The sequence below is a fragment of the Cyrtonyx montezumae genome, unplaced genomic scaffold, assembly GCF_038088225.1.
Source record: "Cyrtonyx montezumae isolate F1298 unplaced genomic scaffold, pur_monq_1.0 scaffold_3, whole genome shotgun sequence".
Classification (NCBI taxonomy): Eukaryota; Metazoa; Chordata; class Aves; order Galliformes; family Odontophoridae; genus Cyrtonyx; species Cyrtonyx montezumae.
This window is the reverse complement of record NW_027072034.1, coordinates 31,721,604-31,747,451: the sequence shown is the minus strand read 5'-3', so window position 1 is coordinate 31,747,451 and position 25,848 is coordinate 31,721,604. Positions and strand designations below refer to the sequence as shown.

General features: G+C 40.8%; 1 protein-coding gene across 1 annotated transcript in view; it reads left to right on the top strand.

The window, feature by feature from the left end:
• The window catches only part of MRPS9 (mitochondrial ribosomal protein S9), a 30,548-nt gene extending 24,304 nt beyond the window's left edge, over nucleotides 1–6,244 (top strand). Inside the window, exons 7-11 of the mRNA XM_065741113.1 lie at nucleotides 36–111; nucleotides 2,312–2,480; nucleotides 4,122–4,230; nucleotides 4,741–4,910; nucleotides 6,153–6,244. Coding sequence (XP_065597185.1) covers nucleotides 36–111; nucleotides 2,312–2,480; nucleotides 4,122–4,230; nucleotides 4,741–4,910; nucleotides 6,153–6,244 — 616 coding nt within the window. The remainder of the gene's footprint in view (nucleotides 1–35; nucleotides 112–2,311; nucleotides 2,481–4,121; nucleotides 4,231–4,740; nucleotides 4,911–6,152) is intronic.
• Nucleotides 6,245–25,848: the final 19,604 nt, after the last annotated feature.

Sequence of the window (25,848 nt, the reverse complement as noted above, 5' to 3'; positions counted from 1 at the left end):
AATTAAGGGGAGAATATATGTGATATTTTTAACAGAAACCTGGCTGGCAGCAGATGGCTGACTAAGATGGAATTGGAAGGAATGTTGTTAGAAAAACTGTCAGATGATGATGTAAGTAATTAATCTTTCTAATCTTAAGGAGGCTTGTGTCTTCAAAACATGAACTCCGTGCATTATTTGGATACTAAAAGGTACTACATACAGGCAGGTGTTCTTCAAAAATGTTATCCTTCCGATGGAAGATATATGCTTGTAGCACTATCACATTGATTTCATGTTGCCTTTAAAAGTGCCCGGTGTCCCTTTTTTTATGTACCACAGTACAGAACAATTAAGGGTTTTTTTCCATTGTTGCTAACATAGTTTAGCATTTCTTCTGGTAGTGTTGAGAGGAGAGGCCTAATTGTGTTCTCTGGGTTTGAGCACAGTGACAACTTATAATAGAAATTCTAATTATAGATGAAGAAGTGGGACTAGAACCTTTCACCTCTTCTCTACAATAATGTTCAAGATGGAAAACACAAAGGATTTGTGTGTGTTAAATGATAAACCTGTGGAGAATGTTTGTCATAATAATCCTAAGTGAGAAAAGTCACAGAGGAGGATGGTCAGAAATAAGGATTCATTTTCTTAGTGGTTGGCTACAGAATAAAATATTTGAAACAAGATATAAAGCTACATAAATCTGTGGTCTAGTCCGGGGTGTGTGTTTGTTTATTCTTGAAATGAAGTATGGGAGGGGAGAAATTTTTTGTGGTTTTCCCAGTATCGGTAGGCTGTATCACTTTAGTGGACCACAGATTCGAAGTGCTTCTTTACATACATCTTATTTTCTTATTTAGATCTTTTTAAGTAGCATTAGGTTTCATAACAGCTGTGTGACCAACTTCAGGTTTCCTTTGGAAATTTAAGCTTGAATATGATAGTACCAGAGAATAAAACACTTTTTATCTGGGAATTCCAAGTACCTTTTCTGCATAGAGTGTTCTCGAATCTCTTTTGGACAGTATCATTACACGAATAGTATGATAGTAGCAAAGCTGCCCCTTGCTCATTTATCATCTAGAACTGTAACATGTGATAGCTGGCTGTTTATGGGTGAAAAAAGACCTGTTATGTTTTGGCTCTTGTATATAAAACCACAGAGTCTCAGCCTATGGAACAAACACTGATGTTTAGATTCATTTGAAATGCCTAAGTGTGAGCTGCTAGTGTTACCTGCTCCAATTTTTTTATTTTGCAAAAAAGCTTTCTTGTTGTGTGTGCATTAGTAGACAAAATCATAACTACTTATAGTTTTCTTCATACTCCACAACTGGAAAAAAAAAAAATCATGGAAGCTTTCTTCACCTACAGCCTCTGTAATACTTAAACTTTTGCATATTTATATTCCTGATCTTCAAAGACTTAACCACAGATGTGTGTCAGATTGTCAGCTAGAAATAGCTTTTTGAGTGATGTCAGAGCTCCAGGGTCTGTTGCTAGAGTATAAATGATAACATTAATTTTGTGCTGAAAATTCTGGAAACATATATATATATATTTTTTTTTAATTCTATATATATACACACATATACATACATATATATATACACACCAGTAACGCTTCTTAACGGGACATCCTAGCTTTTAGCACAAATGGGTTAACACAGTGGTGTTTACTCTTTTATCACATGTTGAAGAACTTCAGAGGGGGTGTAAGGGGGAAAGAGAACCACACAGTAGCAAAGGATAATTTATTTCAAGAGTTTGCCCTTTAAGTCAAGTATCTCTTGAATTTTTAAATAGCTTGATTGTTAGGTTTTAAAGGAAATCATAAACATTAAAGTAACTCAGCTTGAACAGCCAAAGATAGATAGATAGGTATTTCCTGTATATATTATGAAATATAATCATTTAAGAGGTTCAGTTTAGTGAGATAAAATTATTTCCAAGTGAGTGAATATGCTTACTAAAAATGAGGTGAAAATCTTTTCCCATTTTAATAATAATAAATGAAGACCCCCTCAATGTTTTCTTTTTAAAAGTGAGATGAACTTCATTCTAATACAATAATCCTGTATTATGAAGGGCTTGGTTCTACTTTGAATTAATGCTTCATTGTTGCCTCAAGAAAGAACTAGGTATCTTTAGTCACACAGAAAGTGATGCATCTGCATGCTGTTCTTGAATCAGCATGTAGGTGCAAAAGTGTCATCTTGTCAGAAATCATCAATGAAAGTGAAGTAGAAAGATCAAGTATGTAAAAATAGAAGTTTTACAGCAAATGCAATTACACTTGCACCCTTTAATGAAGTCTTGTTGTCTACAGTACTCAAGGTTCATTCGACTTTTAGAAAAATTGATGACGTTGCCATGTAGTGACACTGAGGAGAATTATATTAGAAAGTTTTCCAAAGAAATTCCTGTGCAGTTACAAAAAGTATCTATTGAGCCCTTGAAGTACGATGAGCAAGGAGTGGCCTTCAGCACTGGTGAAGGTAATAATTTTAAGTTGGTTGATAATGGTGCAGACTTGGTTTTTTTTCATGCTGTGTTCTTTATAATGTGAATGCGTGCATTACACTGACTGCTTTGTTTTATATGCTTATGTGTATCTTGGTTGTGTAATTGTTAATTATGTACTAAAACACCAAGTTACGGTAGAGCTTGTTAACGAAGTTGTTGGCATAATACATCAACTATGAGTTCTGAGACCTGTGCAGAGAGAAAATCAGAATCACTGGTGACAGAGCAGTGGCACAGCTGCACAGAGAGGTGGTGGAGTCTCCTTCTCTGGAGACGTTCCAGACCCGCCTGGACGCCTACCTGTGCAACCTGGGCTAGGGAGCTGCTTTGGCAGGGGGTTGGATGAGATGATCTCTAGAGGTCCCTTCCAACCCCTACAATTCTGTGATTCTGTGACCTTATTTTGCTACACATACAATTAAAAAAAAGAATTTACTGTGAAAAGTTGCCTGTTGATCATAATGGAGGGATGGCTGAGCAGAGCACAAATACATACAGAATATTCCATGGATCTAACAGCACTGTTGCTTTGTACAAAAGTGTGCTTAGACCGACAAGTAACCTTTAGCATGACTTGTGTAGGCGGTTTGTCACATGAGAATTTTGAAGATACAAAGAATAAGAAGCAAGGCATTTCAGTGTATACAAACAGCTGAGGAAAATGCGAAGAATTAGAAAACTTAATTTTTCAAGTTGATGAACAATAGCTGCCATTATGAGATGAGGGCAGGATTCAGTCACTGGTGCTTAGACAGAGATGTTGTTAGTGAAGAGACAAGAGTGGTTGTCTGCGAGAACTAATATAGCAACAACATGAATAGAAAAGTTGGAAGACTTTCTGGACAAAGCATAAGCAGATTTGTGCATGCATGTACACACTTCATGCTGTACATTTTGGTAGTGTCTTCAGAATAGTAGTTACTGTATTTACACAAGTCATCTTATTTAAGAAAAGCCATCATATACATTCAAGAACAGTCCTGTTTGTGTCCCATCATCTCTCTAAATTAAGCAAAATATTTAGTTTCTTTCATTACAGCAGTGATTGCTTCCTTTGTGCTACAAAAGATTGTTCTGAGGTTTTAGTACTGACTATGTCATGTTTTAACGTGATGCTACAGAACTGAATTGCAACTAGTAAATTCTGAGGAAACAATTTTAAATGTTGCATAGACATTGCTTGTATCAGTGTAGTTAGTATTAAACTTTAAAGATGTTCACATGGAAAACTTCTTTGTTTGATTTTTGTAAAGTCATTAGACTTCGAAATTGTGCATAGGTGCTCAGCAAACTTATTTTTTCATATGTTGGCCTCACTAGATCCAGAAAGTGTCCTGACCTTCTGAACTTATGGGAGGTAGACTATGAATTCTACTCCACCTCAGTTCACTTTTTTCCCTTTAATAGTATTGATAAAAATATATGTAACACTGATTGTCCATTGTTTGTGTTTACTCTCCCCTGCCCCTATTTTTTGTTTTGTTGCTGAATCCACCTCCGAAATGAAACATATGGTACTGTATGGAAGTGTAAAGATCAGCTTAACTTCTTGGGTACTTGAAATTCTGCAGAATATTAAAGGCACATAATCGACTGCTCTTAATTTATTTAAGGTGTAAGAAAAACATCAAGAGCTACTGCAGTAGTTTATGACAAAGGGACTGGAAAAATTACGGTGAATGGAATAGATGTTCTGCATTACTTCCCAGTCCTGCAGGACAGGTGAGAGCACAGTGAAATGCTGTATTTCTAATGTACTGAAAGTATTCCACCAAAAGTAATGCTATACAGTTATGTTTTGGTGCTGTATTCAGCACAGCTTGCTTGGAGAAGACTTCTCAAAAAGGATAGAAACCTTCCTTTGTCAACATTTTGGTGAGTCTTGGTTTCTGAGCTGAAGATCAGGGTGAGAGACTGCTCAGTTGTATTATCCAGATCTTGGCATCCATAATTAGTGAGACAAAATTAATTACAAAACTGAACTTCAGGTACTTAACATGATAGTTTGAAAATTATCCTTGCTGCTAATTCTGTACTGATTTGGTTTATTTCAGTGGGAGCTCAGGGATGCAAATAGCTTTCTGGATGTCTATTTTAAACCTAACTGTTTTCGTGTATAATGTGATAGGAAGTGTACATAACTTTATAGGGACTTTAATTGTATTTTTGAGTTGTATTTTTATTTTTAATTATTAATGTATTATTAATACAGAGTTGTATTTTTATTTTTAGAGAACAGTTGTTGTTCCCTTTCCAGTTCCTTGACAGAGTCAGAAAGCATGATACAGTTTGCACGGTCACTGGTGGAGGAAGATCCTCACAGGCTGGAGCAATACGTTTAGCCACTGCAAAAGCCTTGCGAAGTTTTGTGACTGAAAAAGAGGTGGAATTTATGAGACAAGGTAGGAATAGAGACTTGATTTCAGTGTTTCCCGGTGCAAGTGAATTAATACAAGAATAGTTAAGGAGTAGGTTGTGCAAATTTGAATGAATAATCCCAGTGAAATCTTGTATGCTGTATGAATGGAATCTGAATTTATGAATTTTCATTTTTTTTCCACAGCATCCTTTGTATATATTTTGGATGACTTAAGCATTTTTCCATCTGTTCATGACCTCTGTTAAATCTGTAAACCAGCTTTTATTGCAGCTACATAAAATCACAGGACATGCTTGTAGGTTCATTATCAAATAAATCTGAATCAGGCACTGTGAGCCGTAGGGTACTAAGATTGTATTGTCTTTTACTTGCATACTTGTGCCTTGCTGATGTTTAGAAAGTTTAATTCTCAAATTTAAGCATTGGAGTTTCAAAGAGACAGTAATGAGTGTAAGCATACTATACTAAATGAGCCAGACTGATGGAGTTTCTTTTCTCTCTTGCATTAAGACTTGGCAGTTTACTTAAATAAGATGGAACGTATTTGGATAGCTGCACTGTTTGGTACTTCTGAGAGATTAGATGCAATACTGTTGCAGCAAATACGGAGTTATGGACAGGAAACTTTTAACTACACTCTTTCTGAACCAGTAGGGGTTACTTCTGTTTATTATTGGCTGAACAGTTAATATTTTTTCTACTCTGTTGCCATCCATAGATGTAAAGTTCTGTTTGTGCTAGAGCTTTTACAACCAGATTCTCTGATCGTAATTGTTCAGTACTGACAAGTGAGATTTGCTGGGAATACTCCTGTAAACTGTTATTTTAATGAGTTTGGTATCTTTCAGGAGACTGGCATAGTTCTGAACAGAGCACACAAGATCCCTTGAATATAGGAAAAAGATGCTAGAACTTCAGTAGTGTGTTAATATCATTTGTAAATGAATGAATGTTTAATTGAGGTGCGTGCTCAAGAGTCTTTTACAGATAGGAGTGCAATTAAAAAAGTTAAGAGATGTCATTCTAAAGGCTTAAACAAGATCTGTAATAGGACATAACAAGATTTCTTAGTGGTCCATCAAGTAAAACGTGAAGTTAATTTACCAAAGAAAAGTTTAAAATATTAGAGAAACAGATTTAAATTAATTTTAGCTTGTTTTACGTAGGCCCTTCATCCTTCCACATGTTGTAATTTGTGCACAATCTATACCTGTGGTGCTTACTACTAACAGTAAACAAATGGGTGCTTCTCTGTGTTTTGTAGCTGGGCTGTTAACAGTTGACCCGCGCGTGAGGGAGCGAAAGAAGCCGGGTCAGGAGGGAGCACGACGGAAGTTCACCTGGAAAAAGCGCTGAGTATTTCACAGAAGGCTCCAAGAATTTCAAAGCATAGCAAATTACTGTTATATAAATATATATATAGAAATAAAGACTTTTTTTTTCAATTATAAGTAGTGCTTTCTGCATGTAAGAATCAACAAATGACTTTCTTAAAGTTTATTTAAAATCACGGGAAATGGTCACAGTGGTTTGCTGAAATAATAGATGCTGAGTGCCAGCTTTCTGCTGAAGTTAACAGTTTATGACACTGTTAATGGGTTGTAACTTTTTGAAAAATGAGCTTGCTCATTCTGACAGTGACACGCCTGTCAAAGTTCTGGAATCAGGCAGCTCCTAAACAAGTGCTGGCTGAGTGTTGAAGTGCCTTCCCCTTTTTGCATCTCAGGTATCTGAGGATAAGTGATCCGCATAATTCAACCTAAGCTACAGTGGAGTTGAGGAACTACTCAAGATGACACAGCTGTTAGGGGCAGTTGATAGAGAAACATTCATAGATGCTAACTTCTGATGGTGGAAACTGCCTCCAGAATACCTCCCCAGGGTTAAGGAGGAAGTGATTCATATTTAATATCTAATTTTAGGTGCTCTGAGTCACCCTCTGAAGGAGTCAGGTTTTTTTCTTCCATCAAATGCAAAAAGAGCTGAAGGGGTTAGGCTGAAGTTAATCTTCTTCACCTGTTTAAATCTCAAGGGATCTGATCAAAGGGGCGTGTTCTGAATATGGCTAATACACAAAGATAGCATTGAACTCTTTGCCAAATCCAGTCAGAACTTTTTTTTAATTATAAGCAGGAGGTGATGACAGTGCAGCCCACCTCCTGTCTATAATTGTACTCTTCCAAAATAGATTAGCACAAAACTTCAGTTTGTTTCTATCTTCCTTCCTGGGACAGAGGTCAAAGGAAAGGCATATCCTTCATTCTTTTCCCTTAGGAACTGGGCTACAGCAGAAAAGAAAATAATATAGATCAAGCCAGGGGAAAGTGGACAAAGAAAATACCTCTCAGTAGCTGTAACAGCAGGGCCCTCTATGTTCCCCTGAGTATGATGAGAACACAGCTCTTCCTCATGCTTGCTGTAGATACCAAAAATATTACGCCTCAGTGATAAAAAGAAGGCTGCTAGCATATCACGGAAGCTGATAAATAACTGAGCAATCTGTATTAGGCCTTTGTTTTCCCAAAGTGCCATTCAAGTGGCAGCAGCAAGCACATAGCTCTCATGGACTGAGTCAAACAGAGCAGGGTGCATCCTTGACAGGTGTGTTTCTGATTGCTTCCCTAGAACCACTTGGCTCATGTTTGTTTATTGAGAATGCTCAGTAAACTCAAGCATGATTTCTCTATAGAGTCACTGATAGCTTCCACATCACTAAAATAGCTGATCTCGTTCAAAATATGTGATTTATTCAAAGCCAAATTTAACAGCTGAGACAATTCACCTGACTCTTTGAAAAGCAAACTGAGGCTAAATGAGGCGTGTTTTATGCTAGTGAAAATGAAAAAAAACCCAAAAACTTGAACTAGCCTTTCCGCTCATTTAATTCCAAATTGTTAATGTATAGCATGGTAACTATGAGGTTTCAGAAAAAGTTGTGGCTTTTATTAAAAGCATTCAGTAAACACCCATTCTAAGACAGATGTAAGGATTCTTCTAATGCGAATACCAGGTGTTTACATTGTGCTAGCTGTAAATTAAAAAAGGGGGGCTAAAAGAGACAAGAAATCCTACATTATAAAGACAGATGAGTCTGATAAATCATGTTTCATCTTCCTACCTAAGTGTTAGGCAGTAAAGCTATAGTAAAGCTATAAAGAGTGCAGCAGGATATCAGTACCTACAACAAAGTCTTCTAATCATGTTTGAAAGGATTTCTCAAGGCTTTACCTTCTGTATTGTTAACAGAATGAACAATGCCAAATAGTACCATAACAAAGATATTTTCAGATGCTATAGTCAGTAAATACAGTTAGAAAGATTATCATGATGGAAAGAGACAATCAAAATAAAGGAAAATGCTCACTCATGTCCCAGGCTTGCAGTAGGAAACTCCAATTTAGTGATCTCCAGCAAGAGATCCTTCCCTAGTGGTGATCAGCCCTTAAATGGGGTCTGGGAGAGCTGGAGCCAGATTCCACCCCTCCCAGTCACACAGGTGCATTACCTTCACCTGTGCTCCTGCAGCTGACTCAGTGCTCGCCTCAGGTGATCTATCAGTGGCTCAGGCCATAATTCAGCTGTTCCCCATACACCTTCCAAAAAGCTACAGGTGTGGCCTTCATCAGTTACACACAGCAAAATCATTAGGCAGGGTAGAGCTACAGGATGTATCACAACTTCAGGGAAGTTCCTAGAAACACCCAGGTGACAATGTGTAACCAGTTCACTTAATACACTTGCTTGAGCTTCCAATTAAGTCTGATACAGGGCTAGAAGAGGAATTTTGAGAAGGAAAACAAAAAGAAACAGTTACGTGCATGTTGCATTTTTCAATTTTTATTGTTCAATTGGTGCATCAATGTTTGGGGTTTAGGACGTGAATCATTAAGGACTCTATAGTGTTAAAGCTGATCAGAAGGCGAGTGCTATTTTTTTCCATTCATTTTTCAAAGTGTTGTCAGAACCATGATATCTTGTAGGAGAATACAATGCAGAAACTTTATTGGAGCTGTTAATTTTGGTTTGTGAAGAGAAGCCCAGTATTAGAATCAATCTGAACTTGTTCCCATCATCACTTCCAGGTCTCAGGTTTCAAATCCCCATCACAGGTAGGTGCCACACCTCTTGCCTGCTGTCTCCATGTGTATCCCTAAGTCTTGCAGTGCTATTTTACTTGAGTGGAAGTAGAATTTTGTGGGATGACACCTATATGACGTCCTGCAGTAGAACATACTGCACTGGGGAAGACCTGAACCAGTTTTCGATGATTGTTCAGTGAACAATTGAAGTCATATACATCCTCTTGGATGAGACAAGCTGTATGTATGGAACTAGCACTTCAAAAACTAGTTAGTAGAAGCAGAATGCAATTCCACAGGCACGTGAATAAATGTCTTGTGCTTACCATCTGGATAAGCCTGGTTTCCCATCCCACAGTAGTGGGGACCAGTGGTATCAGATGGCACAGGGAGAAGCCCGAGTTATAGCCAAGGTTGGTGAGAGCAGTGGACTCAAATCTGCCCAGCTCTCTAACTGCACCTAAGCCAAGCTTCCCAGGTCTCAACTTCAAATCAACTACAGCGTGGACCAAACTATCTTGTCAACAAGATCTCAGAAAAGCATGAATCAAAACACGGCAAGTGCTTGTACCTAAAACACAAAAGTATTTTCTGACTGCTGGAAGGAAGAAGCAGCCTGCACGTTGTGGTTTGCATGGGTTTGGGTTTTTTCCCCTCCATCATACTGATATTCTGCTTTGAGGTAAAAATACCAGAGTTGGCTCCAAGTCGAATGGAATATATCAATGTAACTGATTTCTAGTAGTTTACCTTCTGACAGTTTTCTCTGTGCCGTTTGAACCAATCTGGTTTGCATTAGTGCTGCTGTTTTACCACAAGATGGAGCAATCTGCAACCTAATGAAACGAGCTGCTTTCAGAAGTAGTGTGTGCACGCCTGGTACATTATGGAGCCTTTTTAAAAGGAACAGAGGGATTTTACTACACTGCTAATATAACATGAACATTGAGAAAATTTGTCCTTGAGCAAAGCCATAGCACTTAATTCTAGTTTTTCTTCAAAGTTTGTGTTTAATTTATTGTTCAGCCTCTTCTTCAGAGCTGATAGTCCGAGGAGACCTAGTTCTGACCTTCCAGCATTGCAGGGGACCTTATAAGCCAGAGGGGGGCTGACTTTTTACACAGGCAGATAGGGATAGCACAAAGGGGGAGTGGGTTTAAACTAGAAGGGAGATTTAGGTTATACAATCAACAGAAATTCTCTACTTAGAGGGTGGTGAAGCACTGGCACAGGCTGCCTAGAGAAGCTGTGGTGCCCCATCCCTGGAGGGGCTCAAGGCCAGGTTGGATGGGGCCCTGGGCAGCCTGAGCTGGTGGGGGGCAGCCCTGCTCATGGCAGAGGTTGGGGCTATTTCACATTGTTCTTTCCCATTGGGTTCGAATCCCATCTGCTCTTTCTTCCCTAGTTGACGACCAGGATGCACTCGGGGCCTCCTCAGGGAAGGCCTGTAGTTCAACAAACAGGATCTTTATAGCATTCAGAATGTTTGCTGACCATTTCTTCATTTTTTCAAGGAATGTCATGTTCAGCTGCTGCCAATATCAAACTAATAAGTTAAGTGGAATGATGTGTGTGCTTTCAGGCTGGGTGTGATCCTGAACAGGCTGCAGCAGCCCAAAGCTTTTTCAGGCAAAAGCAGACTGTTGACAGTCCAAAAGAGGACTGTTACCCTTAAACACTTTCCTCTGCTAACTGCTGTTTCTCTAAGGCAAGATGAGGTGCGACGATGCCAAGACAAAGCTGTCTGCCCCACCGGTACCAGGGTAGAAGTGATTCCAAAACCTCAAACCTTGTCTTGCTACAGTTTACTTCAGGTCATAGAGAGGACCTGCAGGACCAGGGTGGGTGGCATCTCTCACTGACCTTACACATCTTACATGTGTTGCATCACATATAGGCAGCGGTAACACCTTTTAGGCAACATAGATATCAGTAGGTTTCTGTGTGTGTGAAAGTAAAGGTTGCAAAAGCTAAGAGACCAACACAAACAAGGAGGTGTTACAAAAGAAGGAAAAGAAGGAAAATGAGTGCTTACCTGTCTCAGAAGATCCAGCTTCACAGGGAAGGAACTCCACAAAGGAGTGATCTCCAACAAGAGATCCCTCCTTAGTGGCAGTCAGCCCTTAAACGAGGTGTAAGAGGGGTGGAACCAGGCTCCACCCCTTCTGGTCATGCAGGTGAATCACCTTCACCTGTGCTCCCAGGGCTGACTAGATTTTTCCTTCAGGTCCTCATTCTGTGGTTCAGGCTGTGACTCAGCAGTTCTCATACATTGTGTTTATGTAAGGTGACAGATTTTAGGCAAAAATAGTGTGCAAAGTATGAGGGCATTGTAAACACTGAAGTGGTACAAACATCATATGCTGCAAAAAATAAAAACAAGAAAAAAAAAACAAGAAAAGAGGTCATTGCTTTCTAAAGGACTCTGTAACTTTATTTTTCAGGCTTAGTTCTGTGTGCTCATCTGCTTATACAAGGTTAACCACTAAAACCCTTGCTGAGTGTGCTTATGCAGGAGCACAGATAGATGAGAAAGCTATGACACGCATACTGAAATTAGTTCGAAAGACGAAATCTGCTGTGTTCAACTTCTCTGTAAAAATGAGAAGTTAAGTACACGGTTACGCAATGTTGTCTCATCTCACACCCAAAACGATAGGACCTTAACTCGTCAGGGCGAGCTGATGTGTGCTGGTGCATTTGGCGCTGATGGGCTGAGTGTGCAGAGCATGAACGTTGCTACACTCTGGGAAACTGATGGGATGTCTTTGACCAAAAAGTTGTGGAAGAGCTGTCTGTGGTCAAAAGCAGGAGGCTTGTCCCCAAGCAACCAGGGCAGAGGCACCACTGGTCCTCGCCCTGCACTTGGCACCTGGAGATGCTCTTCCTGGCAGCAGTGCAGCCCACTTTAAACGTTGTCATCCACCTGTAAAAAGCGGATAATCATGTTCTGCTGTAAATTTCTTTTTGCCTCAAGGAACTTGTCATTTACAAACAGAATGTGTTACTTCGGCATCAAGACTCTCGAATGCTCAACTGCATCAAAATCAACCAGTCAAGGCTTCACCCGTTGCTTGGGTTTGGCATAAATCTGATTGGCTTCTTTTGTAGAGAGCCAATTTAGGAATCAATTATGTATTTTAATGGTCATGAAAACAGCTCCTCTTCGGTCATTGTAGTAGATTGCAGATTGTAGTCTGACATCACTCAACTGTGTAGCAAACTGTCAGAAAATGAAAACTCCTATTAGAACACTTACAAATCTCTGTTTCAAAATGACTACTTAGCAACCATTGCTGCATCTTTATAGAAATGTCACTACCCTCGTTACATCTGTACCTTTCGTTCATTTCTTTTCCCCTTCTCAATTTTCTCCCAGCATCTTGCAGCTTGCCTATTATTTGGATGTATAATTAGAAATCCATTATTATGTTTTATGGAGATGCAAAGAGAAGGAAGAAAGCTGCATAACTACTTTTTACATAGAGCATGCAAATTATCCACCTTGTGTATTTTGGCTCTGAATGTTCAGCAGATGTAGTTTCATTTCCCTTGGATCTCTGTTTACCCATTTTTATTGCTAGTCATCAAGTATAGAGCAGAAAAATCAAAATTGGAGGGGGCAGGGAACTTCCCAAAGAAGCAGCTTAGCACACCCCGCCTGCAGAATGGTATCGACATCAGTGTGCTTCACCTACAAAGTGCTGTGCATGGCTGTTATTTATAATGTATGGCCTTGGAAACCCTAGGAGTAATAAACATAGCATGACAGAAGGGTCACTGCCAATCTGAATAGTTGGGAAAAGGCTTTGAATTGTATGATTTGAAGTGCTCTATGCAGACAGTATGCATACTAGAAGTGGGTGCAGAATAGGGCTTTGACTGTATCTCGCATCTCAGGATGAGCAAAATATTTGTTCTGAGCCTGATTCTTCCAGATTACATTTCTTCTGCTTTTGCCCACCTATTATATCCATCCATTTGGCACACTCAGGAACTCGGGTGAGGGAAATGGTCAGTGGGCTTGGTGGTGATGTGTTGACAGTTGGATTAGATTATCTGAAAGGACTTGTAGTGCAGCACTAAACACCTAATTCCCTGAGAGCCATGCCTTTTGGAGGTCCCCTCTTTGGTTGCTACCAGTCTGGTAGGAGTTTGTGGAAATGGATCTTGGAAAGACTATAAAATCACATATATTTTTTTTAATAGAGTGAGGAGGTGGGAGGAGGTTTCCAGTGTTTGAGGTGAAGCTGGCTTCAAAGTAAAGGAATCTCCTTACTGGATGTGTAGTGCAGCTATGGGACAGGAATTACAGCTGCACCCATAATGCACATTACTCTTCCAGGCTTCAGTGGCTCAACTGAGCTTTCTAATCATTAGATGACAAAACTAACTGAAAGGTAAAGTGTGCTTAATAGGCATGCATTTAACAAAATAAAAAGGAAATAAATGTATTATTTTTCTAAATACCATTTTGTCTAACTCCTTAAGCCAATGGCTAGAGGTATTATGTACATATAATTAATATACATATATAGACATATAGGTATATATGCATGAGAACTAGGAAAGATGAGTGATAATTTATTTTTTCCCCCCAGTAAACCATTTATTGAGTGAATCTGATAGTCTAAACTACTTAGGAAAGCCACACAGCTGTAAAGACTGAAATAATTTGGAGCTGTAGCTATGAAGTCCTTATGGCACTGGACTAGGACCAGTGAAATTGCTGGTTCTGCCTTTTTACAGATCTTGTGTAGACTGGAGAGAGATTGCTCACAGCCTGACCTTGAGCTGCTGGAAGTCAGTAAAACTCAAGCCAAGCTGACCTCTGCCTGGGCCTCAGCTCAGTTCAACCAGGTACAGACCAGAAAGACTCCAGCTCAGCTCCAGCTCTGTTATGGGTTGTGTCTTGCAGGTCCAACAGCTGTAGAAACATTTTAATCACAAGTTTAAGAAGATGTAGCTTTGGATACATCCAGGGAGTCGATCTGTTGAGGAAGCAGGTGCCGGTTTTCCATGGTTACTTTTAAGAGCCAAATTGTGCTTGGCTGCTGATTTTTAGTTTTAAGGCAATATTGAGAATGTAAAAACCCTTCTTTTATTTTTTTTTCTTTAATTCGATCCAGCTGGAGCTTGTACTTCTTTAACTTTTTTCTTTTATTATTTAAAATCCTTAATTATCTGAGACAAAATTGGTAAGGAAATCTGCAGAATCTAGGGATTCCACAGAGCTCTCTCTATAAACACTCAGGCTATTCACTGGTGCCAAATAGACATGTGCCAATTCTGAAACACCCACCCACTCTCTCCTTCTGCCGCAGCAAACTAATAAGCACATTGATTACATTCATTTGAAGAAAAGCACTGCTCTTTTAATCTTTACATTCCCTATACTTTAGATTTCTGATTACGAGAGATATCCTGTTTATCACACTTCGCATGGTGAAAAAGCTACTTGACACACCTCAACGCACTAGATATTTTAAAAGAATATTTTAGAGGATACCAGCGAGTGGTAGTAGGAGATAATTATCATTTCCTGCAAGCTGTTGTGCTATTCGCAAGATGAACGAGAGGTCTCTTAAATGTGATTTTTGTAAAGGTCTCTTAAATGCCTTCAGTTCCCCCAAACAAAAATGTTCACATGCAGTTCTTCTCTTGCTTCCCTCTCTTCTCCCCGCCCTTCCAACTCCAAAATCTAGAAGAACTTTGTTATAATAATGCAGGTTCATATAGGTGCATATGTAAATGCATAAATGAAAATAAATAATAGGTACCCTATGTGTGTATCAGACGTAGGATTATGAAATCATAGAATGGGTTGGGTTAGAAGGGATCTCAAAGCCCAGCCAGCCCCACTCCCTGCCATGGGCAGGGCTGCCCCCACCAGCTCAGGCTGCCCAGGGCCTCATCCAACCTGGCCTCGTGCACCTCCAGGGATGGGGCACCACGGCTTCTCTGTGCAAAGTTTAAGCCAATCTCAGCTCTTCAAATCAGTGGTTTTCAACATTTGTTTTTCTTTTTAATTCACAGTCTGGCAGCGATTGACCCAAGTTAGATGTAAACACCTCAAAAAATTTAACGTGCATATTTACGTATCTATGCCCCCAGAGAAACTTGCTTATCCTGAGTGGAGCACTGTGGGAAGGGCCCTCCAACTCCATCAGCTGTTCATCTGTCTGCAATTGGGATCTCCCTGGAGAGGGATCACGGGAGATGTCTCTTGACCTCTGCAAATGCATGCTGACCACGACTACGCAGCCTGGGTTCCTCTTTACTTCTGGAGGGAAATTCAGGAATGCTTCCTCAGCCCGGCTGTCCTGGTTTCCCTGAGGTGTATTATTTCTTCGCAGCAGCAGTGTTGTGTTTGTATCATTAACATCAGAAGTTGGTAATAGTTGCCAGAATCAGGGAGGGCTGGACGGAGTCCCCATGGAGATGTGCTGAATAGAACGGACTGGGGAAAAAGTAAAAAACCATTGACTTAATAAAAGTGGGTAAAGAAGGGCACTTCTGAATTTGGTCTGAAGTAAGAGTGGTCTTCATGGAGTGATCTTCAGTACCTGGAATTCTGAGCTCTCTACGCTCAGTGCTGTTGTCCATGGAATGTGGAGACTTGTGCATCTGTACGAGCAGTTGCCACAACCCAAATAACTCGTGTTGTATGAGTTTCTAAAACCAGCTCTGTTCATCTCTCACCTGGAGTGAACGCTTTAGGGTTAAAACTTGAGGTCTGAAGTACTGTCTTCACACTATGCAGTTGTATCTCTATGGCTGAAGTTGGGTTGCTGTTCCCACAGCTTCTCATTCCTCAGGTTATTTCCTGTCAGTATTTCAGGGTGCTATGTGCTTGTCCTCAGTTATGGTGTCAGTTTCCTTTATACCACTGTTTATAACTGGCCAAAAACTTGAATACTTCTAGAAATGTATCTTTTTTCCCTGTTGACCTATTAATGTCTGAAATTGAATTTTTCAGTTAAATTCAGCTGAAGATAGATGTAAAACTATTTGCTTTTTTTTTTTAATCTATATTGTTACACTATGTATGTGCATTCTCAATAGCTATTCTGGTAGACTTTTAAGGGTGGCATTTACAAAGAATTTTTCCTAATATTTTGACTGCTAAACATTTTTTTTCCCCCTCAGAATAGCTTTTCTAATACAACAATTCAGAAAAAGCACTATCATCACATCACAGTGTACTGTGACAAGGACTGTTCTGCTTTACATTTTGCTATTTAATGTATTCTAAGCTCTTCACTGGATGGCAAGGGTGACTTAAGTAGTTGAAAGATAAAAAAACAGACTCGAGACAAATTGTAGCAAATTCTCTCTTGCTGTTTTCCACCTGCTTTTAAGATGTGTGTGTTTCTGTCTGTCACCTTCCAGCTAAAATCTCCTACGATTCACCTTGGCAAATTCCTCACAGGTTTTCCAAGATTTAGTAGATATAAGCTCTGTCCTTGGAAAGAATGGGGCAACCGGCTTGCAGAGAAACCAAAAATAAGAACAATCATGGCTCACAGTGACAGATATTTTTTTAATTAGTTTTATTTGTTTCTTTATATTTTGTGTAAAACATCGTTTGTTTCCAGAAACTTAGTTTTGTTGTTGTCTGAATATGAAATATTTCATTATTTCATTAGGGGGGCTGGACTTGATCTCTAGAGGTCCCTTCCAACCCCTACAATTCTGTGATTCTGTGATTCCGTTATGGGTTTGGATCTATGCCACAAATAAGAAACTAAGGGACACCGTAGATATTCATGTGCTGATGAGGAGCACTCTAAAGGACTTAGCAGAAATTGAAAAGCATTGAACAGAAAGGCATTTTTCTGAGTCCAAAGGCCTTAATACAGTTAAGAAGATATCTGTATGCTGTAGGACCTTGCTCCTCTTGCTACACGCTTTTCTTGCTGTTCCTGTTGAGACATCTGACTGAAGTGATCCTTACAGAGACGATTCCCAGAAGGGCCGAAACCTTTCAAACCGTTTTGCTTATGCATTCTCTTGTCTTGACAGAACAATATGAAACAGTTGACCTTGTGCAGAGAAATATGATGAAAGCTAAACAAGATGGCACTTGTACTGGGTGTTGGTCGGGAGCCATCTGAGGTGCTTTCTGAAATACTGTGGAGCTGTAAGAAAAGGCAACTGAAAAAAGAACAAAAAACAAAAACGTGCTGCCAGCCAAATGATGCTTCTTGTATTAACGTGACCTTGTGGGTCAATTAATGTGCATGCTAAAAAGGAAGAAATGAAATGCTGTACATAAGTTCATAAGTTCATAAGTTCATAAGGTTGGAAAGGACCTATCATCTCAGATGATAACATCTCAGATGTTTGCCTTCTCTTTTATTTATTTAATTACGTGACAAATGACATTTGGACAAATTAACATCATTTGGAGAAGCTTTGAGGATCTAGTAACGTGTTTTTGGGTTAACAGCTGTGCTCATCATGTGACTGACCAGTGGAGATCCATCAGGATGTTTTATCCCTTGTATCAAATGTAGAACAGGCAGATTCCGCTGATATACACCATGAGCCACCAACCACACTTCAATCCAGGTGAACTGTGAGTGCTAGTGAAGGTCAGTGAGGAAAAGGAGTGCTGCTGCTAGGGTGCCTGTCCCACCCAGATACTCAGGTGGTCAGCCAGTGAACTGTAACTGCCTGCTGCTTACGGATGGAGATGCTGTAACTAATTTGTGAAGGCAACAGAAAACAGACACACTGTACGCTGCATAGTATGGTTCTGTAAAGAGAGATGGATGATTGGTTGATGTGCTCGCATCAGATGGACAATTCTGGGCAGGAGGAATAGTCCCATAGGCAAGCTCACTCTCCCTTCTGCATTGCTTTTTTTCCATGATGTGCTGGTTGCTGTGTCTTTTTCCCAACACATCAGTCTGGAGTGCCATCCACAGCACACTTCCTGTCCTGGAGATTGTGTTCAACACAGATGGCTCTTTATTGCTAAGTGTATGTGAGATCTAAATTGAATGTGCTCTCTTGTCTAATATTTAACAAAGCACATTTCGTTAATGACTAATGTTTCATTATTGCAGGAAGCTTTTAGTACCAAAAGGTTAAGTGGTTCATTTGAATATTGCCCGAGTATCTTTGCCCTGTCAGGGTTTTTTTTCTGAAGTTAATTTGCTATTGTTGTGACCATGTCTGACAAGTGCTGGCTAGAAGCAAAGGCAGGTTATGGGGATCTGTTTCCATGACATAATTTCACTGGTATTTAGCAAGCTGGATTTTAGCTGAGCAGCTAATCTGTGCTGACCCTTCCTTGGGGATGAAAAGCCAGTTTTGAGTGTAGGCCATCGTCCACTGGGAGTTATTTGTGTCTGAGGCAAAGGACTCTGGAGGAAGTGATAAAAAAGTGGGCAAAATTAATGGAGCCAGAAGAGGTTAATGGAGCTACCAGCAGAGGCTTGATATATATTCACATGTGTAGAAGAGGAGGTTTAGGTATTGCTGTTAAATATAAAATTATAGTGTTGGAGTACTAGTAAAGCACATGGAAATGAGTTTCTGCTACACTGATATGAATGAGATAAACTCTTGTGACGTGGTCATAAAAATGGCGAACATTATTTTCCCCATAAGAAAAAGATCCCTTTGTTACTTCATTAGTGCTGAACTCTCAGGTCTTTGAATGCCTTTTTATTTTAAGTGAAAAGCAGAATCTTGTAAATGAGTTCGCATTTTTTCTCCTTATTTTGTTTAAAACAGAAGCACACGTACATCAAATCCACACCATCCCATCCTGCTGCTGTTCTGGATGGGAGCAATTCATGAAGCTATCTTCTGTGCCCTGTGGTGAGAATGTATCTGATACAGTCCACCAGATGTCTTTATTAGTAGGGAGGATCTAAGCTATTCTTTGTCATTTGATTTGACACGTGCAGGATTCTTAGTCCTGATGCAAATAAGTTCAAAGGTACTTTCTGTTTACGCAGGTTGACAGTGGTAGGACAAGAGGGAATGGTTTTAAACTAAGGCAGGAGAGATTTAGGTTAGAGGTTAGGAGGAAGTTTTTCACACAGAGGGTGGCGACACACTGGAAGAGTTCTGGCCAGAGAGGTTGTGGATGCCCCATTCCTGGAGGCATTCAAGGCAAGGCTGGATGTGGCTCTGGGCAGCCTGCTCTAGTGGTTGGTGACCCCGCACACAGCAGGGGGGTTGAAACTGGATGTTTTTTGAGGTCCTTTTCAATCCAGACCACAGTATGATTCTATGATTCTTTCACAGGCCCTCTGCTATCCTGGAGCTGCTCCTGCAGCGTAGTGATGCCACTCTTCAGGAAGGCATCTCCGCACCTTCAGAATTACTGCATTCCTGCCCCCAGAGACAGACTTGATTTTCTCTCTGCACACTTTGTAGTCTAGAGCTAGAACTGCTTCCTAAAATCATTCTTGGTAGTTCCCTATGCACCCTTCCAGCACAATAAATAAACACCCACCTCAGGCTTTTCATGTTTCAAAGTTTTCATGACTCCAGAGAAAATGACATAGAATGAAATGTTTTATCTTACGTTGTTCAAAGTAACTGAAAATAATATTTGTTGCAGGAAAAAATACTAGCTGCTCTTATACCAAAGAACCTCCCTTCCCAAATACAGATCTTTACCTCCCTTAGAGCAGAATCCCCTTCATCATCGACAAGGCACTGTAATATCATACTGCTTTTCTGTGCAGAGGCTTTGCTAAGTCAGGTTGTCTGTGCATTTCAGCGTAAAGATTCAATGAAGGAATTGGACTGCTTATTATAATTTTAGATCAAAAATAGGCATGAGAATGTACTTTTGTAAATGTACTCTCATTCACCAAGCTGTTCACTGGCAAAGGCTGCCCAGAGAAGCTGTGGTGCCCATCCCTGGATGTGCCCAAGGCCAGGTTGGATGGGGCCCTGGGCAGCCTGAGCTGGTGGGGGCAGCCCTGCCCATGGCAGGGAGTGGGGCTGGGTGGGCTGTGTGATCCTTTCCAGCCCAAACCATTCTGTGATCAAAAGGTATTATGCTTCAAGTCATACTGAACAATACCTTGAAGGACTTTATCTCACTCCTTGTTCATTAGCCAAACATATTTTAGGAAAACCTCTTCAGAACAAGCTATTTCACAACAGGTTAGGCCACCAGGCAAAGTGTGTGCATCCCAAACAAAGAAATCTGTTTTGAACGTAGTAGTGAGTGCACATGTTGATCAAGATCCTGTGCTGAAATGCACAGAGAGCAGTGCTCCTTCACACCCTCAATAGTACCTCTGTAGAGACACCAAGAGAGGAGTGGCCAAAGGGGATGCGTAGGGTGCAGCACACTCTTCTTCTGATGGGAAATGAAATGATTCATTTTGAGAGACGCCTTGAAAGGCAGAGTAAGACCACGATGCGTGAAGAACTTAAAGAAAAAATGCCATATCCAGCTTTCTGTTTATTGAAACGGAAGACACTAGAGATGAGGTAAATAACAGCACCATTCCCGGCTGCATTTCAGAGGGCCACTGTGGAAGCTCTTGGATTAATGCACAGCGTGGAGGCTGTGTAATGGGGGATGGCAAGTGGTGTGCTCAGGGATGCGGCCATGCACCCACCGGGGCAGCAGCTGCTCCAGTATGCCAGCAGCAAGGTGTGGGAGCACGTCCTAATGTGCAGTGGGCAGACAGAGGATGCTTCACCAACATCTGGAGCATTGCTGGAATCTGTCTGCTCCACAGATCTGATGAAATGTTTGCCCCTGGGCAAACTCCAGCATGAATGGATAGAGGAGGAGTTGCTAATTTTGTGTCCGAAACCAACATTTCCATGCTGCTGCAGGCCATTATAACACTCAGTCTATGTACACCCTTCAGAAAAAAAGATTATGCTTTCAGTCTCATACTCAGAGGAAAGATTTCCTCAGAGAATTAGTAACTTTTTTAACCTTTTCAACCCAAAGCTGTTGAAAAAGACCTCAAAAGCCTCTAACACTTCCTCTGAGTGCAAGTAGACTCTGTCCTTGCAGCATTACCCACTCCTTGACCTCACATTCAGTGAAAATAGGGAACTTTGCAATGCTGAGTTGCTATTTGTAGTTACTTAATATAGCAGGTTTCCATAAAAGTACTCCTCTGGGATCAGAATCAATGCAGTGCTCTTCATAGAGTCCTTTTATTTTCAAAGTTGTGTACTTACATCTCGACACAGATGCCGCTTTCTACCATTCCTGAGTTTATCCAAAGTTTGCTAAATGTGTTTTAATTTCTACAGTTTACAAACTCAGGATGTTAATGCTCTAAACTCAAAGCTTTTAAAAGAAAATTAAACTGACTAAGCTGCTGGTGCAATTGCCTTTTGAAAATGTATTGAACTGATCTGCTTGGCTGAATGATTGTTAGAGCAGCATCTCAGTGTCTGCTGGGACAGAATTTTGTTCTTCAGAGTGTCTGCTATGATGCTACGTTTTGGTTCTAGGAGAAAAACAATGTCTATAACACGCTGATGTTTATGATGGCTGCTAAGCAGAGCTGTACAGAGCCAAGGCCATTCTCAGTGAAGGGCCCAAGGAGCTGGGAGGGAACAGGATCAGGACAGCTGACTAAACTGGCCTAAGAGATATTCCATACCATATGACATCATGCAGAAGGAGTTTTGAAGAGAGTGGGAGTACATCTCTCTCTTCTGCTGCTCAGGGGCTAGCTGGGCACTGGTCAGGTGGGCCAATGCTTGTGCATCACTTGTTATACACACTCATATCAATATATACACACATATATATAGTCTTAACTAATACCCTTTCCCTTTCCTCTGTGTTAGTAAATAGTTTCATCTCAACACACAAGCTGGGGTTTCACCTCAACCCCCATCCCATTGGGAAGGGGGGGAAATGAGCAAATGATTATGTGGTGCTCAGCCACCTGCCAGGCTAAACCACAACAAGCAGTGACTTCTACTGGAGACAATGAAAGGGGTGAACCACACAGACTTCCACAGCACCTGTCCTGGTAGACAAAATATGTCTACAAGGAAACCCTTCATCGTACAAATAACCATCAAAGAATAGAGGAGAAAGAAAAATTTACTGAAGACAGTACTGGAAAATGTAAGTGTTAGTGCTGTAAATACAGAAATCTTGTCCTTACCTGTGCATAATCTGCTGGCAGATTCCCATGGCCTCACACCAGTCTCTAAGCAATGACAGACTCTAAGCCCTGCCTGGTTGGCAGCAGTTCCCAAAGCCCAGGAGCCCACACCATCTCTCAGATAATACTTGGAGTGAAAGTGCTCACTGACAGCAGATCATGGCTCAGTCACACTGAAGAACTATGGGAATTTTGGTCATGTATTGTCTGCATAGATCTAAAAACCAAATTTATCCATCTGAAATGCCACGGGCTGCCTTAAGCTGCTAACTCCAACACAAAGCTGAATCATCCCTTTCTTCTATGGGAGATTCTATGGGCGAATCCTGCCAATATTTTTGCAAGAAGGAAGTTGAAAAGGATGGATGAAGAAGCAAAGCTGTTATGCTAGCTGTCACAAGGTCAGTCAATACTCGCTGCTCACAGTGTGTCCACCAATGCAGTCACACTTAAATTTCCAGTCATAACCTCTATGCTTATTGGTGAGGTAGCTATTATTAGGCTGTTTTTGCCCCTCTGTCTAATTCTGGAGTCTAGTTATATTTTCCCCTCTGCCTTTTGGTATGGGTGCAGTAATTACATGGTATCAAGTCTGTTTCACATTTATTAAGCAGGCTTGTTATTATCTTTTTTGTATGTATCTGTACTAAGACATGTCTTGAGATTGTTGTGGATATGCCCGGCCCTTTCTAGACACCAGTATTGAGAGGGAGGAACAAAAAGAGCAATGCTGCATTTCAGATGACAGCACAGGTCTCACAGTCCTGAGGCACAGGGAACAGGGGAGGCAGGAGGAAGGGGAACAGGAGGGGGGTGGAGATTGTATCTAATTCTTAGGGAAATGCTGACAAAGTCACAGCATTTGTGAGTGTCTCCAGCTGGAGGGACTGCCGTAAAATGTGGGTGGACACTGGCAGCATCATAATTTTCTTCCATCTCACCTCTTCTTCTGCCTTGGCTTTCATTGCTTTTTTCATCCTGCCTCTGGATTTCTGGTGCCATTTCTGCAGCTTCTGTTAAGACACAACATGCTGATCCCTTCCTCTGTTTTTGTTCTGAGCGATCCCTCTCTCTCCGTACATGATTGTGCATAGACCTTCCAGGTCTCACGTTCTTTTATTTGTTCTCTGGATCAGCTCTTCAAAAGCCAATCCAAATTGCGCTGAACCTTAAATGTTGAGTCTGAATAATTAAAGCAATGAAATAATTGAGGGATGACTTTGGATTTGAACTTAGGCCCTTTGGATGATACCCTTGACATTTTCCGTGGGAGTGGGATTTTTCTCATTGTTTCTGAATTAATGGAAGAAAGTAATGTGATGTTTTCTAATACACTAGATGAGGTGAAACAGAGGAAACACACTCGTTATCTTCAAAAAAGGTGAGTTAATGAGCTTACAGTGTTAGGTGTGCACCTGCAGAGCCTACATAAAAGCAGACCACACACTTCAAAACACTGATAACAGTGACAACAAACACAATGGCAGTGCCATAGAGGTGAGCCAGGGCAAAGAGTGGAGAAGAAAAGACCCTTGTTAGCATTCCATTGTCCCAGTGCTCTGTCCAGCGCTGGTAAGGGCTGGAAATTTATTCTGTCTTTATGCAAGAGGAGCTACATGGCCATTTTTGAAAGGTAGCCCTAAACAGATCTTAAAGCTTTCTTGTAAGTCCCCACACTGCTGAGAGCGCACAACACTTAGATGTTACACCACAGCTAAAATATCTAAGTAAGACATCGTCATGTGATAGAAAAATTCTGATAGCCCTGAGATTTTCTTATGCCAAAGTCAGAGGTCAAGGAACTCACAGTCCACAAAACTTGTTGCTTGCAACTGGAATGAGCTTCACTCTCTAATTACTAGGGAAAAAAAAAAAAGACATATATCTTTTATTTAGGCAAATGCTACAAAACAAAGAGAACTGCCCAAACACAACAGGTAGCTTTAGTTTTGCGATGTTACATTGATGACGCTAAAGAAATGAAAAAGCCCAGATGCAATTGTCATGTCTTCTCCCAGATGTGGGCACTACTCCCCTCACTGCCAGGGTCTCAGGCTACATCCAGAGAAACATGAACGTAAGAAATTAAGAATAATTAATGCATTTGCATCATTTGCTACATGAGTGTAAAACATACTAGAACTTTTAGCAGGTTTGACTCAGCTTCCTTCAGTTCAGAGGATGGTTTGAAGGATACTTGAAGGTACCTGAAAGGAGATCACAGGCAGGAGGGGGGAACTGACCTATTTCATGGTCCAATAGTGACAGGACAAGGGGGAAAGGCTTTAAACTAAAAGAGGGGAGATTTAGGTTAGATGTTAGGAGGACATTTTTTCCTCAGAGGGCAGTGAGGTGCTGACACAGCTGCGCAGAGAAGCTGTGGTGCCCTATCCCTGGAAGCACTCAAGGCCAGGTTGGATGGGGCCCTGGGCAGCCTGAGCTGGGGAGGGCAGCCTGGTCAACCTAAGCCATTCTGTGATTCAATGATTTAAGCAACTTGATATCAGACAGGCAGAGAAACCACACAAAGCGAGGTATCAATAATGAATTGCAGCTAAATGAGAGATTCTCCCTCCTCCGGCACTGAGATTCTTCCAGTTGGTGGCTTTTATATTCAACCACCATATTTCTCAGGCCATTTAGCATTGCAGAACGAGCAACTGCTGTCAGAAAAACTTCCGCTCCTATCACAGTCATTGGAGTACCTGGGTGCAGCTATCCAGAACAAGAACTTTTGGGAAGGCTTGGAGGGAGCACCAAACTGACTGTTTGACGAATTAGTACATCAAGGTAGGCCACAGAAATACTTTGGAATAAGATTTGAAGAGCTGAAACTTTTCAGTAAGTACTGAAATTCTTTTTCTCTTTTGCAATATGAACTTCAAGTACAGAATCTTTCAAAAATAATCAGATGTAAGTACATCCTGCCACCCTCCATGTCTTCAATCGGCTGTGGTTCAAGCACAATTGCTATCAGATTTTGCGGCAGCGTTATCATCAGGCTCATCACCTACTGAAAACCTGCTGGTGTTCAGCCATCATTGCCCCATTGGAAGCAGTGACCTTCCTGACCTTGTGCTGTCCTGCAGCTACGGCTGCTGGTTTTGGACTGGGCCCCTGGGGCCCATTGCTGCCAGAACAGCAAAGCTCTATTGATTGCCTTGGAAGGAGTTGCCATCTGGGCTGCCCAGGGGAGGGGGTGCAGTCACCAACCCTGGAAGTGTTCAAGAGCCGTGTGGATGTGGCACTGAGGGACGTGGTCAGTGGGCATGGGCTGAAGGTTGGACTGGAAGACCTAAGGCACCTTTTCCAGCCTTAATGATTTTATGCTTTTCAATCTTTCCAGCATCGCACTGTACTCCGACCTCTGCATCCCAAACACCCTCTGTAAGATGCCCTGAGGATCCCCCAGCATACCAAAAAGCCTTTGCTACGAGCCAAACAAGCAAGCCAAGCCTGATGGGGCTATAGGAACATTGCCAAATGAATGCAACAAACTCCAAAACAAGAAATCCTTTCAGTACAGTTACTTCATGGTATTTTCATCAGTTACATGACATGTACAATCTAGGAGTGAAAGACAAGTGTAATTAAAAGAGTTTTTATTACAAATCAACATATTTATACATCTGTACATCTCACATACTGCTGTGTATGTTCACCAACATAATTTAGAAAGCGTAACAGTATCGATTTCCATCTGACCAATTTAATGCAAGGGACTTGAAGTTTCATAATCAAACATTACAAT